At 40.6% G+C, this 18,904-nt stretch overlaps 1 protein-coding gene across 3 annotated transcripts in view; it reads right to left on the bottom strand.

The window, feature by feature from the left end:
• Nucleotides 1–105: 105 nt before the first annotated feature.
• The window catches only part of pde4ca (phosphodiesterase 4C, cAMP-specific a), a 46,057-nt gene continuing 27,258 nt past the window's right edge, over nt 106–18,904 (bottom strand). For all 3 annotated transcript variants that reach the window (XM_079349454.1, XM_079349456.1, XM_079349455.1), the window contains 15 exons: nt 11,327–11,518; nt 10,677–10,721; nt 10,019–10,055; nt 9,257–9,330; nt 9,091–9,143; nt 8,122–8,234; nt 5,486–5,579; nt 5,233–5,405; nt 5,032–5,130; nt 4,728–4,892; nt 4,500–4,599; nt 4,197–4,351; nt 3,977–4,099; nt 3,597–3,779; nt 106–3,460 (listed from right to left, as the gene is read on the bottom strand). In XM_079349454.1, the coding sequence (XP_079205580.1) occupies nt 2,969–3,460; nt 3,597–3,779; nt 3,977–4,099; nt 4,197–4,351; nt 4,500–4,599; nt 4,728–4,892; nt 5,032–5,130; nt 5,233–5,405; nt 5,486–5,579; nt 8,122–8,234; nt 9,091–9,143; nt 9,257–9,330; nt 10,019–10,055; nt 10,677–10,721; nt 11,327–11,518 (2,098 nt within the window). In that variant the 3' untranslated portion in view covers nt 106–2,968. The remainder of the gene's footprint in view (nt 3,461–3,596; nt 3,780–3,976; nt 4,100–4,196; nt 4,352–4,499; nt 4,600–4,727; nt 4,893–5,031; nt 5,131–5,232; nt 5,406–5,485; nt 5,580–8,121; nt 8,235–9,090; nt 9,144–9,256; nt 9,331–10,018; nt 10,056–10,676; nt 10,722–11,326; nt 11,519–18,904) is intronic.

The following is an 18,904-nucleotide window of genomic DNA, read 5'->3' as shown; positions in this document are numbered from 1 at the left end:
TGCTGCTGGTGAGTTGATACCATCAATTTTGGATTTTCCTCTTCTTGTTTTGAATATATTTCATCTTTTAGATTCCTTTCAAAGCAAAGACGAGGACACAAACAGTAAAGAGTTTCTCTTTTATTGGCAAGGCATACAGTTCTAGTTGAAGAGAGGGCAAAAACACCCGCAGTTAAACAGCAGAGTTTGGATTGTCAAAGCTGCAGTCTTAGTTCATGACACATAATCATAAAATCTTGAAGAACTGAAATACTGATCTAGAATGACATGAGGCTGACTATCTATAACTGTGAATCAAAGTGTCAGTGCAGCACAAAAACTGCAAGACCCATGAATATTCAATCTAGACAGTTCAATGGAAACAGAGGAAGACATGAGAGGAGGGATGTTTCAGATAACCCAGACTGAAATCTGATAATCAACTACTTTTATACCACGAAAAGCACGTGAGTATTTTTTGTATTTGATTAATGTTATTTGAAGACAATAACAAATGAAAAGAGAGGGGAATATCTGAGTAATAGTTTCAACTGTCCTGACTTTCTCACACATCAAGCTACATATAATCGCGGACTAAAATAAAGACTATTGTTCCATCTTTTCTGACAGACGATACAGAAATAATAAATAACCTGTACATAAAGTACTCTGAGGAAAATAAAGAAAATCAAACAATAAGTGACATGCAGAGAAACAGACGTGTGCTGGTTGAGCTGTTGGTAAATAATCCTTAGTGTTGAAGGCATCCTTGAGTGTTGGTCTGTTAGGTGATGTTAATGGCTACAGAAAGGATTGCACATGTATCACTCCAGCATGTCAGTGACCAGAAAAGCATGGTTAAGTTTGAAAATAAGGCATAAAAAATACAAAAAAAGTTCAGTTCCTTAATCCATTAAAAGACTGTTCTCCACAGGATGAGTGTTTTTAAGTACTCTATATCCCCTCCATATTTCTTTGAATCCTTCAGCCCATAACATGCATTTCAACAGTACACATTTCTTGTACAGTCAAATGTAAAATAAGAAGAAACAAATCATCATCCATCCTTCAGGGGTTGTAGTGGTCCAGCCTGTGCAATTCAACTTTCCACCAGAAAAAAACAGTGAAACAGTCACATTATACATGTTCAACTGTACTGGAAGTGCAGAACTGTAAAATTACCATTCAAAGTGCTTTGGTTTTTCTTAGCAAATACATCAAAAAAGTCATTTCAGTCATTCATTCACTCACACAACACATTACTGTTTTAAGACAATGTAAGTTTCAGTTACTGTTTGAACAGGAGTTTAAAAAAAATGGGTCAGATTGGCACGCAGCGCAGCAATCAACCAACTTTATCAGTCACTGATGGAAAGTAGCCAGTGGCAAAATGGAAATTACAGTACGGGTTGTGTCATGCTTGCTTGGCACTTGTTCTGTTATTGACTATGTCCCTGTGAAGAGCAAAATATTGATCAATGAGGGGAAAAAAAAGAAAACTATCTGGCACAGGAAGCTTGCTTGGTAGCCACCTAGATCTGCTTTTATACATTTACAATCATGCTCACATCTTATATGTTACCCCACTGCCATTTTCAGTCTCTGTAAGTGTGGCGCTGCTGCGTTAGACACTTTTATTCAGTAATTATGGTGGATTCTGGAAGGATCCTTCACAGCTATTTAAGTGTAGCGTTTTTAGTCATTGCAGGATGTATGTGCTATGTTTGACAGCCATTGAAAAAGTATTTTTCCGTAAACAGCCTCCAAATATGTTCTGGCTCAAGCCCTTAAACGCCACGAGGGTTGGCTATGAACTAAACAGTAAAGTGCTATACTTGAAGGCAAACTAAAAATAAAATTAACAAATCAAAAAGTTACAAAACTGAAACAGTTTGGATATTTTTGGGTAGCTCTTCACTTAAATATGTTTACATGTATTTTAAAAATAGTCCAATGCAGAACCTCACAAAAAATATGCCTTCAATGCCAGAACTGCAGTACCACTTACCAACACTGGGTGGCAGCGTGTGCACAGCCCACAATGCTTTGGAGACTATCTCTTGACCGAACAGCACTTTTCTGATGCTGCCTCAGTTTTGTCGCTGACATAATTAAATAGTTTTTTAACATAACATTTAAAATAGAAAGCCTTAAACAACTGTAATTCTCCAATTATATGCAATGCCAGCCACTTCATTATAACTACATATTCTTCTTCCAAAACAATTGCCTGCCAGACACAATGAAATGGGAGATGCTACGTATATAATCATAATTAAAGTCACTCATTTTGTCTGCAACATTAAAAATGTCCTGCACACAATCATGCATAGTTACTCTCTGCCATTACGTTGTTACTTTGTCTATGCTTTGAACTGGGCTTTTTGCTCTTATCTTCATTTACTGTACTTCACTCTGTATGGAGTTTTAAAAAAGACAGCAGAATATATGAACCAACAAAAACAAACAAAAAAACAATATTAGAAAGTCAGGCAAAACATCATTGTCCATGTAAATTGCTAGTTTGGCAAGACATCTTACAAGATGTTTGTGTGTTTTCACAGCCATTCGTCACTTCCTCACTTTCTTCAAAAGAGGAAGACAGTACTGTTTTTAGACCTTGGTTTGGCTGGTAAAAGGAAGTTTTCTTTTAAAACTTCTTATCTCTGTAGAACTTTATCAACAGTTTGTCTAAGAGATAAAAGGGACTGCTGAGAAACTTGGTTACCTGTCCTTTACTGGAACAATCCCGTCTGATATCCTCTCTCCAGTGCCAGTGACTGCTGAGTTAAACTGCAGACTTCATACCACCCCTACACCTACTTGCATTCCTGTGCTCCCAACACCAAGGCTTTCTGTCACCCTGTCTGCGGAAACCAGACATGGTTGTGTTCAGGTTGGAGTGGGAGAAGGGAGTGACAGAGGACGAGGCCCAGAAATAAAGAAAATAAACAAAAACAACCAAAAGGAACCTACATTTTGGTTGGTGCTATGTGCCAAGTCGGAAGCGAGGAACCCCAGAGATGCCTTCCTGGTCTCCGTCTTTGTCTTCTGCTATGTCTTTCTCAGAGTCTAAAGAAAAAGTCCTGCCAGAATCAGGGCTGAGTTTTGTGGGGAGCAAGTGAGTTACAGCATCAAATCCACTGCCAGAATCAGTTCTGGAGAGTTCAGACCCCCTACCCTCTTCCTCAGGTGGACTGTCTGTACCGGACTCTCCCTCTTCTTCCAAGGTCAGCTCAAACTGAAACTTCTCTGCCGAAGTGGAGCCTCCCCCCCCAATGAGTGCTGTGGCTTCCCCGACAAGGTTTCCCTCCTCCTCCTCCTCTTCCTGGCACTGGTTTGGTGACGGGCTGTGGGGGATCATGCTCTGGTACCACTCCCTGTTGTCCTCTAGTGTGTCCAAGATCTCCTGAGCATCGGGATGGACCAGGTCGGCCCAGGTCTCCCACAGAGGATGAACTATGTAGTCGATGAAACCCACCTGAAACAAAGAGGCAATATGTTTCATATATTTGAGGAGGGATTTCTCATTTTTTCTGATTTTATTTTATACTCTCACATTTCAGTTTTACACTTAATAATGATTTAAAGTATTTTTTTTCGCTACAACTCTGTACCTGGCTCTTCTCTATTGAGGCATTTTGTTTGTCACACATGGGGCTGATCTCCATGCCCTTGTCTCTCTCCCTGTCTCCCTGGGTAAAGAACTCCACCATGATGCGGTCTGTCCACGCCCGGTACAGCTCAAGAGGCTTTGTGGGGTTACTCAGGTCTGCACAGTGCACCATGTTCTGAAGGACCTGTGGAGACAAAAAAAACCCCACATATTATTATTTTTTACCTTATTTAATTGGGTTTTTTTTGCTACCTTTAAGTGAATCATTTTCTATGTATTTATGGACAGTAATAAAGCTGTAGATGAACAATTTCTTTTTTTCAAATAATGAAATTGATAAATATGCCTCTTACTTTAAAGACACAAGAAAAGTGTTCTTACCTGTATGCGATCAGAGTAGTTGTCTAGAAGCAGGACTCCTAGACTGGTGACTTTCTTGGTCTCTACCATGGTTTTCAGGTCTGCCAGGAGGTTCATGTGCTTCGACATATCCGTGGCCAACACCTGCAGATTAAATAATACACCACCACGGTTAGAAATTGCTACATCTTCAAGTAGACGATATAGGTTAACAAATTTAAAGGTTCCACAGGTTTCTTACCATATCAATGACCATTTTTCTTAGTGACTGTCTCTGCTTTTTGCTGAGGTTTTCAAAGATATCACAGTTGTCTTCCTGCAGGAGCTTAAAGCCGACAGCCAGGTGGTGATTCTCCAGAACTGAGGAGTCGTTGTACATCAGGGCCAGCTCTGAGTCTAAAGGCAGTCAAGACAAAACTGTACAGTCAGCTATGCAAACAACCAGAAACACAGACATGTGCATACAGGAATCTCATCAGCACAGTGAAACTCAGTGTGCACCCACACACGCTCACACAATCCCTGTGGAGCTATGCAAACTCACTGGTGTTGATGAGAAACTGATTGGAAACTCCAGGATGATCCACATCATGGATGGCGCTGGCAAACAGAGCGGCAAGGATCTCCAGATCAGTAAATACAGCCTTGAACGACACAAAGAGCAGGGACAGTGAACATGACAGGACATGATCAGATACCATGGTTGGATTTAAATGACAACTTTTTTAATTGGTCTGTCGATTAATTAGAAGTAACTAGAGGGACTTTCTACCTCCAGAGCAGGGGTGGAGAGTAAGACATGCGTGGACTGGACAACGTCTGCAGCATGGATGTTGTTGTGATAGGCTACATCAGCACGATAATGATCCTCCAGTGTCATGATGAATGTAATAAAAGTATCGATGGGAATCTTAAAGGACTTCAGCAAATCACGTTCCTACAAATAAAAAAACATACGAGTAAGGTGGGGTTAAACATGTGTGTTAGTTTATTGCATCATTCTTTCGCTGACTGCTTCAGTCATTGACTAACCCTGATATTTGGTTTTAGACAATGAAAGCAGAGTACTTTATTACCTGGAAGACAGTGTACATGGTGACTGTCAATGGGCGATTTCCAGAATACTCAGCGACCTTAAAGATGTCAATACCCCATCTGTTGACGTCTTCTAACTCCTGCCATCAAACGTTAAAGAAAAAGAAGTATATTAGCAAAGCAGACAGATTGTATAAAAACAGTTCCAAACTGATTCACATGGATTTGGCTAGTCTTTGTACCCTTGCTAGGAGACCCTCCTGGCTGGCGTCGACCCCAAAGCGAGGGACGGTGGAGGGAGCGAGGCTCGGGCTGTGGGTCGCCTTCTTCACACCACTGATCTGGGACATGGGTCGCTTCTTCTTGTCCTTCTCCTTTGTCGGGGGGGACATGATGTCCATGTCATGTTGCTTTTCTGTCAGATGAAGTGAGAAAAAGCGTTAACACTGCACACTGACTTTAAGTAGAACTTTGTTCAAAGTGTAGTTACTTTACCAAGGAAGGTGCTGGAGATGAACTCAGACACCTGGTTCCCTGATCGGCTGGTTTCTGACAGCTGGGTGAGCTCTCGGTTCAGCATCCTTTTGAACTGAGGAACACACAAAAACATAGGTATCCATAACTTTGATCACACACACAATAGTTGCTATTAAAGCAGCACAACATAGACAGTGTCCGTCAAAAGAAAAGTCAGATTCTCTCCACTAACAGCATTCACATGTGTCATGCTACACACAGTGCCAACGCTTTTGATTGGACGCGGAGAAACGCATGGCTGATTCTAAACACAGCATCCTGCAGCCAACCTTTAGCTGCAAACTGTGTGTGTGTATCACCATGTTAATCAAAACAAGATCTACTTATCTAACTAAAGACATCCATAAACCAAGAGAAATTCAACTGTTTCATATCAGCCACCAGTTGTCTGCTCGCTCACACTTATTCACAAACAAACAAGCAACATGTGAGTCTAAGCAGTCTAATCCCCTCCCATTCAGCTCATCCCTCCCCTCTGCTTACCTGAATGGACTTCCACGACACAGTGATGAAATTATTCACTTCTGGCATTTCAGCGCAAAGTCAAGCATGAGGGCAAAAACGAAAATTTGCAAAGAGAGGAGAGCTAAGCTTTCTTGATGTCCTCTGACTCTCACAAGAGAACCAGACAGCAGGGACACTTTGTGCTCTTATACTGCTTGCCCGAGCAAAATCCACTGCAAGCAGTCAGTCCACTGGTTAGTGCTCTGATCGGAAAGAGCAGGACAAATGGATGAAAAAACTGCTAAAAGGTCCAGGGTAGAAGAGATGAGAGGAGCTCAGATGTGGAAAAGCTGTGAGATGTGAGGATGCGAGGCAGAGCAGCCAGACTCCATCACTCCATCTGACTCTCCCTCATTCACTCAGTTACTGCCTGCACTCGTACGTGTGTGTAAACACAGGGAGAACGAGGTACTCTACTCCACGCCTCCCTCCAAAAAAGACTAAAAATAGCAGCCAATCAGGTGCCTGCTGCAGCAGAGGGTTGGAGAGCAAAGGGACCTCATTGGTTGGGAGATGAACAAAGTAGGCGGAGCTGAGCGTGTTCGGAGGCGGAGGTTGTGAGACAGACCATGTGCACCAAGTTTGAAGAAGATATGAAGGAAAAGCTTTAATGGATGGAGGGGGGGGGGGGGATTTCATTCATGTAGCCAAAAATAAAAAAAGAACACAACGTACCACAAAGATGATGGCAAATCAACTGTTATCATATAAAGGACCATAAACAGACGATAAGAAAATACTTCCACCCAGAATCATGACTAAATATGGCTGCAACAGCATATTTAAGATCATTTTTCAATGTGTGAAAACAAACTCAATCTGAATAAAATAATTTACACAGACAAAATGAGCTGCGGTTTAGTTCTCCTGACTCAACTGTATATTTGTTGGACACAGTTGAACCAAGTTAAAAAGCTAATAATAGATAAAATAGACAAATATGGAACTTGTGAGTAAATACCATTAGAGAATTGATTCAATAGTTTTCCCCTATTTCCTGTCAAATCAATGTTGTGTTTCTCACTCTGCCTCAGAGACACTTTTCAGGGGTCATTAATGATGTTCCTTGAACCAAACTATTCAATAAGTTTGTCCGTGATGCAGGAACAGTGCTCGCTTCGGCCTTCCATGTGCCTGCCTTTGTTCCCGAGTGCCAGCATGAATAATTCTCCCCCCCACTGACTGAAGCTGCTCATTGACTGATCTGAAGGAACGGGGGGTGGTCTGCCTCCCACGAAACCTCCGCCACGTGAGGGTGTGTAGCGGTAAATGTATCCAAGCGGGCATTATATTTGAGGAAGTACAGTGTACATAGATTTGACGGGATAAAGTGTGTGTATATGTGATGTGTGTATGTGTGTGTGATACTATGAAGAGCATGTGTGTGTTGTGTGTGGGCGGTCTAATCATGGAATCACATGAGCGAAAGGCTCTAGTCACAGGATAGGAGGAGAGGAGAGAAGAGGAGAAGGGTACAGCGAGGAAGAGTATGAGAGGGGGGATGCCGTTTCATCTTCAGCTCTCACTACCTCATTCACATTTTTCTGCACATGAGCGGGGGGATGGGAGATTCTGTGTCTAGTCTCTGTTTGCGTGCATGAAACCATCCTTCTCATTTAAGAATTATCCCCTCTTCAATTGGCTGATGGAAGGGAGATCCTATTCATATTTCAGTGGTGGATTCTCTGTATTCTCGAGCAAACTTGTTAAGAGATCATTGAAAGCTAACTGCACTTAGAGCACACCACGTCAAATCCTCAGACAGAGATGAAACTGATGAAATGTCATGTTGCATCTGTTGTAACAGGTTTAACTACTTCAGTGTGATAATTACAATCTGATCATGACACTTTCACTTGGAAATGTATTCCTACATATCTAATTTGAATGACTTTAGGGTTAACTTATGTCTGACTATCTTGAAAAATGGCAACAAGACACTAATGACTACTTAAGATCCCAGGGAGAAAATTCAGGGACAGCACTGAAACCTTACACTGAACCCTGCTGCATTATATGTGAAACTAAACAGTGTGGCAGTGTGAGGCGTGTACCTGTCCTTATGTTAAGTAAATAAACGTCTTAAGTACCTTGTTTGAAGCCATCTCGCTGACAGAGTGTCGAGTTTTAAGAGTCTCCAGTTGTTCCAGACACCAGTCCAGCTCATCCAGAGTCTCTATGGCCAGCTGCTGGTGCGGCTCCTCTGCATCAGGTAAAAACAGCAAGGCATTACAGGATTGATTCAACTTGTAAAAAGCATTCACTCACTGACCAAATTACATACAATGAAGTATTTTTCAAACAATGAAGTAAGAAAGAGGTCATAATAAATCAAGAAAACACATTTACAGTACATGTATACCTATACTCAGTTATACCTGAGTATAGGTCTCAGATATAACTTAATACCTGTTGGTTTGTTTGCTTTTTTAGCTACATTAGTGCCATCTTTTCATGAGTATCAGTGCTCTAAACATTGTATTTCAAAGAAGAAGATGGGGAGTCAAATAAGAAGCATGATCATTTTCTTAAAATGTGTTTGTCGAATCTCAGATTTTCTTCTGGCAGAATTACAATCTCTTCTCATAAATCTTCTCATGTTGTCTGACATCAAATAGTTACAAACAAATGTCATCAGAGGTGCAATGCAACTTTGTATTTCTAGTTATCTACATATCATTCTGACACAATGTCAGTAATTATTTTACAGCTGTAGGGACTGTAATGTAATGTATTAAAATATCTCATAACAACTAAAAATATGGTACTATAAGTGGCACTGTTACAGCACAAGAGTATGAAATGTAGATAATTAGCCTTAAACTGAGCAGCTACAACAGTGTATGAATGATGTGTACACCTTCTCCACTAATGGACTCCATGTATTTGTGATTGACGTCATTTCCTAATTCACTACTATGACCTGTTTCCAGTAACTCGGATTATACATTCACAGTTTCAATTGTGATAATGTCCTTGCTTCCTCTCTGTCTGAACAAGGTCACTGACAATATTGGGATATTGATTAGTAAAATGTCCTTTCTAATCCCAGAACCAACCTGCCAGGCTGGTCTTGCACATGGATGGTGGGTTGCTGCCTGATGATCGTGTCCTGCACAGACAGAGATCATCCAGAGTCATCAAAGACAAAAATAAATAAATAGCAGTGTTTGTCAGCCTGATTAGAACTGTCGAGTGTGGTGGTGACATTTTCTAAAAACATACTTGCTGGCTGTGCGATCTTGCTGGTTGGTTATGACAGCAAAGTGACTTCGGACTGTCCTCAGGCTGGCGAGGACCTATAAGATAGGAACAAGAGACTGAATGTACAAGATCATAGAATGTGACGTACATAACATTTGTGTCTCAATGACGGTACAGATGTCTTGTCATTTGAAGCCTTAAAGTAATGTACATGCCTTAGCTAAAGTCCTCTTGACTTAGATCAAGTGCTGAAGAGCCTTTGAAATCAAACACTTTGGCCTTCATCTTCAATACTAAAGAGTTACGCAGAGGCACTCCCCTCTCTCTCCATGTCTGATGTTTTGATGGCATCACTGACACCCCTCTATGTCATGTCTGTCACCTTATCTGCGGCCAAACACTGACTCTGCACACAGAGAGCCCACAGAGTATCCTGTATCCAGGCCATACCAGTGCAGCAGACTCATCAGCCACTGCATATGAAATTAAACAGAATGATCCAGCAGTATTGGATTCACTGCTTCTTTCCCGGTGTAAAGTGAGCACAAGTGTGACGCACATCCCACGCAAGAGATGGACATCGCCAGCGGGATGCCTCGTCTTGTTGCAGGGCCAACATGACGCTCAGGGGCTGTTCCGATGTGGTAGTAAAGCCCGGTCTCATACCATCTGGAGTTTATTATAACCTTATTTTCCATAAGTCCTGCTATGTTAAGCTAACAAGTGAACACGTTTTCCCTTTTATATGACCATCTGGCCAAAAAGGACATTCAGTGGACCCACCTGTGCAAATGGAGTGACTATCATGTCTTCTGTGTGTCTGCAATACATGAGAGGAAAATGCATGAAACAATTTCTAGAGGAACAATCTACACAGTCCTAAATGTGAATAAATCTCATTATTGACATTAAAAGCTAAACAACATTTCTGAAGACAATATAAGTTTAACCACATTAGACCGAGGTCCCTTTTTAAGTCTAAGTAACTTTGTCTGTGCCTCCAGATGACATTATTAGGCAACACATTTATTATAAGTTATTGTCATTCAACAGTCACTTTGCCATCTTTCTGTTAAAATGTAGCTATGGCAAAGAACAAATATGTCATGCACTGCACGTTGCAAGGTTTGTGAAGAACAGATTGTGGTAGGTGAGGGGGTGGGTCATTGAGTGTAAGAACTAGTAAATATACTCAGAAGTAAATAAAAACAGAAAATGTGTTGTTATACTTATTTATCGCGGTCTTGACATCACATGCAAAAACAAACAAAGTAGATGTGGGTGATTGAGGGGTGGGGGTACCAGCGAGGGTCACAGGTGAATTAAACTGTGTCAGGAGGGAGAAGGGATGTGATTATAGAGCTATGTAAAAGGGTTGAAAGAAGGGGGAGGGAGTAAGGGGCTTCAATATGTTATTTTTGTTTTATCATGTTCTCCTCACCGAGATGACAACCAGTTGACCTCCCAGTGCTTCAAGCTTTCTTCCCTTTAAAAACAGATAAGCGAAAGTGGATGAGGAGACCTGCGACTGCTGACTTTACAAACTTAAGCTAAAGCTCTGTAGACAGTCTGAACTGAGATGGGGACTTTTTGGGGACATTTTGGAAACAGACAGGAGGTTTAAAGATTAATAGTTTAAAAAAATGGAGAGGAGCAGATTTCACATCTAAGCATTTGTGATGGAAAAACAGCTGGTTGTACTGATGTCGGCTTTAGAGACTATACATTTGACTCTTTTTATGGGCACGCAAACAGCAGAGTGTGCTGAGTGTAGCTTTGGATATGGCTATTTTTGTGAGGGTATGGTTTTTATTTGTAGTATCAAATATATTCAGATCATTGCAAGTAAACATAAGCACACCAAATATATGAAAGCATGAGTGGAACAGGAACTATTGAGAGATGAGGGAGTCTTCTATGGGGCGTAACGGTTGGGTGAAGATGGATGATCATAGTCTTAATAAATGAAGGGAAACACATTTTATATATGACCAATTCCTGTCCAATGAAACAAAAAGAAAAGAAGAAAAACATGGTATGCCTTGTTCACAACAATGTGCCATACAACACATCAATTAGAAATGAACTCACAGGTCACTGGCCCCGGAGGAGTTTCTGGAGGGACCTTTGGGTGAAAGGTCAAACTCAGAGTCGGAGCGGTACAGGAAGGATTCCCTCCGCTGGCTGTGAGGAAAGTTGGCCTGTATGACCATACCAGAGCCAGGGCTAGCCTGAGGGTCCAGAGGGCTTCGTCCCACTGACAATCCATTCTCCACATCAAAACTGAGAGAGTAAGAGAGAAAGAGAGTGAGAGGAGGGAGAAGGATGCTTATAAAAGGATGGCTCAAGAAACACTTCATTGATTTAAAAACAACAACAACAACATAATGACTTATTCCACAGCATAGAACAAAAAGAAGGAAGCATCAATCCATCCTGAAAAAGTTTTCAAGTAACCGCAAAAATCCTATTAGCTACTCGGAGGCTGCTTGATGAACAGTGAAATAAATAAAAGCATAAAATCTATCTATCTATCTATCTATCTATCTATCTATCTATCTATCTATCTATCTATCTATCTATCTATCTATCTATCTATCTATCTATCTATCTGTCTATCTGTCTATCTGTCTATCTGTCTGTCTGTCATGATAATATTGGACTGATCAGTCTAATTATGTTGTAACTACTAATACTAAAGATTATTCTGCCATTATTACTGACATTGTAGTTATAAATTTTATCTTATTCATTGTTGTTGTTGCTCTGTTTGCCTCTAACTCACTGTCTAAGCCCAATGACATTTCTGCAGATGTTCATTATGAGTCTGGCTCTGCTCGAGGTTTCTGCCTCTTTAGGGAAGTTTTTCCTTGCCCTTGTAACTGTGCTAAATGTTGCTTAGTGCTTATCATGGATTAGTGTTGGCTCTGTGTCGATAATACAATAAAGATAAAGCTTGTTAGTCTTTACTTGCTTTTTTATGAAGTGTTGTGGGGTAACATTTGTTATGAAGTGGCACGATACAAAAAAAGATTATTGATGAAATACAAAACAATACTCCATCACTTGGTAACAACATGCAGCTCTGTTTAAGCCTTTTACAGGACACTGTGTAATTTAGAAGGAAGTGAACCTATTATAACTCAGTAATGGCCACATGAAGAGATAAAAATTAATCATTATGTATGATATATGTATGATATGTAGTATGATATTGACCGTGAGAATAAACTGACACACAGTATTTCATTAGTGGACTCAGCACATCACTAGCAACATGAGTGGGTGTATAAAGCTACAGATTGTGAATTGCCTCCTACTGGGAATTCTGCATGTTGATCATTCTGCCTTCTGCCACAGAAGGAGGCTGGTTATTACAACTCAGTTAGCTACAGTATTGATATTATCAGACATATATCATTATAAATAATATTCAGCCTCTAAAGCTATCAAAAAAGGACATCCTGACAGGTTCCACCACTCCACCGAGCCGTGTCTGCATATGCTTCCCTGGAAAAAAAACCTGTGCCAACATGGACTATGTGATGAGCACTTTATTAAAGGTGTGAAGCCTGAGAGGCTAATGTCATGCAGGTGAAGATCAAGTGTGTGTGTGTGTGTGTGTGTGTGTGTGTGTGTGTGTGTGTGTGTGTGTGTGTGTGTGTGTGTGTGTGCAGAGGAGGACTGTGTGGTGAAAGACTGTGAGTGAACAGCGGGTATAAAATTAGCATCAGAGTATTGACGTGGGGTCAGGTGAGTGTGAATCTATAAATAGCCGAGCGTGCAGGTGAGGAGGAGTTCCTCTTGATCAAACATGATCTGACTACGAATAGAAAAACAGCAAATAACAGGCAGCAGGGTGTCTTTTCACAGTCTGGGCACGCTTCTGCCTTGATCCACATCTCTATTTTCCCACAGCCCCTCTGCTGACATGGAACCTGGAGAGTTTCTGTCGGCTTGCAGCTCCATTTGGCAACACGTCTTCTTTTCGAAAGTCTGAGGAACGCCGCTGGAGCTGGAACACAGGCTTTTTAGCAAAAACAACCGTCTGCTGAACGTTGAGGATTTTGGACTGAGGTGACATGCTCAGCTGCACATCTGATATACTTACTTATAAAACATATCATTTACAAAATGTCGAGAAAAATCTCTGAAGTCAAAGACAAACAAAGACTGGAGCTTTGATTGATAAGCGCAAAACGTTTAAAACACTAGAACATCATTAGAGGCTGGACAGAGTGATAATTATTAATAAGGATGCATCTAAGGCCTAAATCATTAAAAAACATTTTAACTATCAACATTAAGAGTGATGAGGTTGTTATATGAGAAATAAAGATATCCCCAAAATTACAATGGTCCTCCTGTTGGTAGGAGAGTGTGTATGTGGATAGCACATTACATGGCAATCCATCGAATAACTGTAAAATGACAAACATCTACCTCATGTTGGTGCTAGAGTAACAGAGGATTATTCATCCAAGTCATTGTGCTTCATCATTCGGGTCCATAAATGTAACTAAAACACAGACACAAGGCTATGACATAACTTTGGATACACTTCACATGTAGATTTAGCCTGCACGATTTCTAATTGCACAAACAAAATGACCTCCTGAGGGTAAGATGATTGAATACTTGATTTTTCACATCAGACAAGGCAACAGTAGTGGTTTCCAAATGTCAACCTCATGGTGGGATTGCTAAAGGAACCAAAGTCTACTTGACTGATCATCTGGGGTCCAGTTGTGTTTGAAAATGTTTCTTTTTCTTGCAAATCCATCCCATCTTCTAGATTCCTTTGATGCATGTCCCTGATATGGTTAAACATAATGAACTGCATTTGCTCTCTTCTCATGTAATATGCATGCAACAACTGCAGCATGCAAACATCCCATTCATCCCTTTCTCTACTCCTTCCTTCAACCCCCTCCCTCCCCTCCACACTCCTCGGATGCTGCGTGAGGACAAGATGTTGGTGCGTTACTGACTATTACATAACAGCAGCAGCCGAACAGAAGCCCCCATCTCTCCATTCATGTGACTGCCTCAGACACTGACTGCACTATACATAGACATTGAGAGGAGTCAAAGGGAAAGCTGGAAAGACAGTAGACTGAAGGGCGAAAAAAGGGCAAAGAAAGAGGGAAGGTCGATCAAATGTCTAAGATTGTATAGCTTGGTCATCATTATTTTCACCGTAAAACCATGGATTAAAGCTGTGTTCGGTGTTTAAGTTGCGATTTTAAACGGGGGGAAATGTGCCGTCTAACAAACCTGGCATGGGGTTTTGATCTTTGCACGCACACATCATGTGTGTTCAGCAACCATGCCTGTATCTTGCAGCTTCACACACAATGTTTCAGATTTCTCCAAATCTTTCCTATTATGTCATCTCAATTATGTCGCACCCCTGAACACCCTGACCATAAAATTGTTTCTATTTTTGGTTCTACATCACGCTTCTGCCTCTATGTGGCTAAATATAGCTTTCCCATGCAGGGGGAATAGACCGAAAGAGACAGCACTGCAGCTAAAAATAGACTCTCAGGTGGACTACAGAGCCTGCCCCCCTCCCCTCGCTTCTCCCTCTGCATCTCAGAGCGGCAGATTCTTCCCTCAATTCATGAATATGCATGGGCAAGTTTCTATTTGAAGCCGATGCCGAGCTAAAAATAGATCTCAGATTCAGAATATCGCCCACGTCTTTCTCTCACTACTTCTTCGCTTCCATTTCTCTTTCACAGGGGAGTGAACACTGAGTACTTACAAATGATACTGAACTATTTACCTTTTACTCAGAAGGACACATAGTACAATAGAATTATATCTTTGCATGCTCTGCACATGTTGTATTACATGTTAGATCCACACTAGGGAAAAAAACACAAGAGCAATTGTTTATATTTTTTAACGCTTGGAGTCAATGTGCTCAGTGTGAAACAAAACAGCTTCCATTGTGTTTAGTCTTGAAGCAAACACTTCACTAAATGTGTACTAAATATGTCAACTGAGGCATTTTGTGTTTTCCAGAGGTCAGAGGTCAGTGCTCAGGCTCAGCGTGCACACTGTCCAGACAGGAAACTCCCACAGAAGAACCAACACTGGATTGTCAAATGCAACTCTATTGCCTTTGTGTCTTCTCATGCGAGCCAGTCGCACACACCCACCTCATCTCTCCACCCCTCTTCGTCTCCTCAGGCTCAGCCACATGTGACATAAATAACTAGAGAAGAAGAATGAGGCCTTTCTGAAATAATCCTGTTGAGTGGGAGGTAGTTGTGTTAATAATATAGCTGATAAACTTGTTGGTGAGGGATGTCTGATGTGTGTAGTTTCTGACTATTAGTGTCACTCTATGATCAGGGTCCCTCTACTGGACTGTGGTGGAAAGACAAGAGTCAGCAATTCGATCTTTTGAAGAAAGTGAAAAAACTACACTGACGCTCTGAGAAGAATTTAATCTTGTCAGTGTTGATATTAACTAAATAAGTAATATCGAATGAAACATAACAGAAACGCAAGGTAAATGCTGGACTTGGTAAATGGATTTAAGCTTGTATAGTGCTTTTCCAGTCTGACTACTCAAAGCGCTTGTAACACCGCATGCCACTCCTATTTCACACACTGATGGCAGTGGTTGGTATGTAGTGAGAACATCATAAGTAACTAATCCCATTCACTCACATTCATACGCCGCTGATGAAGCAATTCAGGGTTAAGTGTCTTGCCTGAAGCCACATCGGCCCCACGTCATGTTCAAATGTAAACTGAATCTTTTTTGAAGACAGAATAAATCTACATTAAGCCTTGAATTTTCAAGAAAGTCTGGGACAATGGAAACCCTTAACATACATTAAATGACTGTTTTCTACCAGCGACAAATATATATCAATTATATTCAAAATAATTGACTGAATTACCAAAACTTCATGCACTTTCATTAGACTTTCATTATGTTATTTTTTTAAGAAGGTTTTTATGAAGAACATTAATATGTATATAAATATATAGTATATAAATATTTAAAATATAAATATTTTAATACACCAAAACACCAAACTTGAGGAGGACTTATTTTTATATGAAACATAGCTAGAAGTGATGTTAAAATATAGAACTTTTGGGGGGATTCGGATTCCTGTAAAAAGAGGATTGTTTTACGCACATCATGTAGGTGCAGGGCAGAGCAAAGACAGCAGATTGAGGCAGAAGATATGCCCGCACACTTGTGAAACAGTGTGATGAATTACGATTTGTTCAGATAAATTCCAATTTGGAAACCGTAGTTACACAAAACTTCATTAAAACCTGCAGAACAGCCCTCACACACACACAACGGCGGATTAAGTTCTCTAGTCTAAAGACCAAACCAGAGCCAACATTCCTGAGGATCATAAAGCCTAACGACATCTCTAAAAACAAATAAAAAAATGTAAAGAAAGAGGTGCATTACAGCGTTTGTTACTTAAGTGGCTGCCTGGTAAGTTGTGTGATTGATGGTAACATGTCAGTGGCCCTGATATTCGACACCCTGCCTGCGTCACTGCCTGTCATGGCAACGTCAATCCCATCTGGGGAGCATTAAAATACAGGAGCTACAGGGCAGAGAGGGAGAGAGAGGGAGGGAGAGAGATAGGCCTGTAAACCAGGGCAAGCTGTCATCTGAACCTTCATTCATCATTCCCAAGCCTCTTGCTGTGACACAACCAGAGGAAGAGTTTGTTACACCAGAGCGGACCCACAGGACCGACTCAGCCATTAGTTCAAAAGTCATCTTAAAGAAATCAGGCTGCAATGATGACACATTAGACCGACGTCCTCTTGTGTCATATGTTCAAAGACAATTAAAGATGATCGCTAAATTGAATTATGAGTGCGTTTAAAGATGTTCAAAGTAAAGAAAAACTTCTAGAAAAAAAAGAAGAAAAGGGTTGATTGATTAAGCATTACGACTTACGCTGTTATGTATCAGGAGGACATCTGCTCATGATTCATGAAAGGTGTCCTGGAGCAAACAAGGATCAGGATTGGCTTAGAGAGACCGCACAGTTCACACTACAGCAGCAGCTGAGCATCCACACCCTCAAGCTCAACAAACAGAACAAAGTGAACCAGGGATGAACCACAGAGGTGCTTAATCTGGCCACATTAGAAGAAAGACTTTACGCACATTCAATATGTGTGATTTAGGGTGTTACACAAGCATGTGAGTTCTGAGATGAAAGGTGTCTGGTTGTTTTTGCTGTGGTGGCCCCTCACACAGAAGAACCACCCTGTTTGTCAGTTCTGTACTTTCCTCTCCTTTTCTTAGACATCACATGATTCAGCCATGTGACAAACCTAATACACTTCAATAATACACAAAATCTGAACCCCATGCCCTCTGACTGTAATCACTATTATTTAATCTCAAAAAGCTGTTTTGGTCTGTTTATTGACTTCTTGCTTATTGTGAGCAATTTCATGTTAAGAATGGAAAATATACATTTATTTTGAAGCAAACAGAAATAGTAAGAGTGTTTTTTTTAATCCAGTATGTGCCAGCATTACATTAGGCGACACACACACTTTGCTATTATGTTGGGCATTTGATGTAAGGTCAACAGAATCAAAGAAATACAAATACATTTTTTTTTTAAAAAGTGTTTTTAGGGAGGAGTTCTGTGTCTGACTCTTTTTTGATAAAGAAATAAATCCTGTAAAGCTACATGTGTTATTGTTTTTTAAGGGCTTAACCCGGTTTTAGTGGTTCAACATGTCCATGGGCAGCAGCATGCAGCAAAACATGAGATCTCGCCTTGAGCGCTCCTTGTTTGTCTCCTATTTCTATGTTACTGGCAACATGAGGGAAGGGACAATATACTGCACATATATATATATATATATATATATATATATATTCATATATTCACATATACACATATACACACATATAGCACTTTGTCATTTCACACCTAACTAACAGGGTCAACATGTCACCCTCAGATAATAGCTAAGTTTAGACATTATGCAGCTGTGATATCCATGTATGTCCATTGTTCAGCATGATGCCATGAACAAAATCTGATTTAACAGAAAGTGAGCAAATGAAGTGTGAACTGAGATAACTGACAGGCAGGAACAACAAATCCCTTCACTGACCTTTAGACAACACAACTCAGAGCTAAATAAAGTTGTGAGACGGACTGTATACTGAGCACATTTGTATAGAACCGGTGATGTGAAAAATACTGCATTGTCTTCTGATGACTGATTTGTTGGCAAAGAAAATGAATTTCTTGATTAAGTCAGAGGATATTTTAACTGAAAACAATAAGATCAAAAGGAAAAAAATGCTCCATGCAAATGAAAAACACTTTTTAAAATTAGCTAAGGCTGGCCTGTGTGTGTGTGTGATCTTTTTTTCTTATTGTATTTTAATCCATCCACGGTGAGCTTCAAGTAAAAACAACGTGTGTGTGTGTGTAGATATCTGACCCTCCTTTTTCGCACAGCTAATCACTGTCTCTTCCTGAAATCTTTCCTTTGGAAAACAACACAATACCATCCTGACGCCAACGTTGTCGGACGTTGAGTGCTCCCTGACCTCTGGTGCCCTTAACAGTGTGAAGTGACTGTTAAGGGCAATCTTTCTGTCAATCATAATTACATTGGTACAGTGATAGA

Source organism: Symphodus melops, assembly GCF_947650265.1.
Source record: "Symphodus melops genome assembly, chromosome: 7".
NCBI classification, from domain to species: Eukaryota; Metazoa; Chordata; class Actinopteri; order Labriformes; family Labridae; genus Symphodus; species Symphodus melops.
Note: the sequence above shows the minus strand (reverse complement) of the source record. Positions and strands in the feature narration are given on the sequence as shown.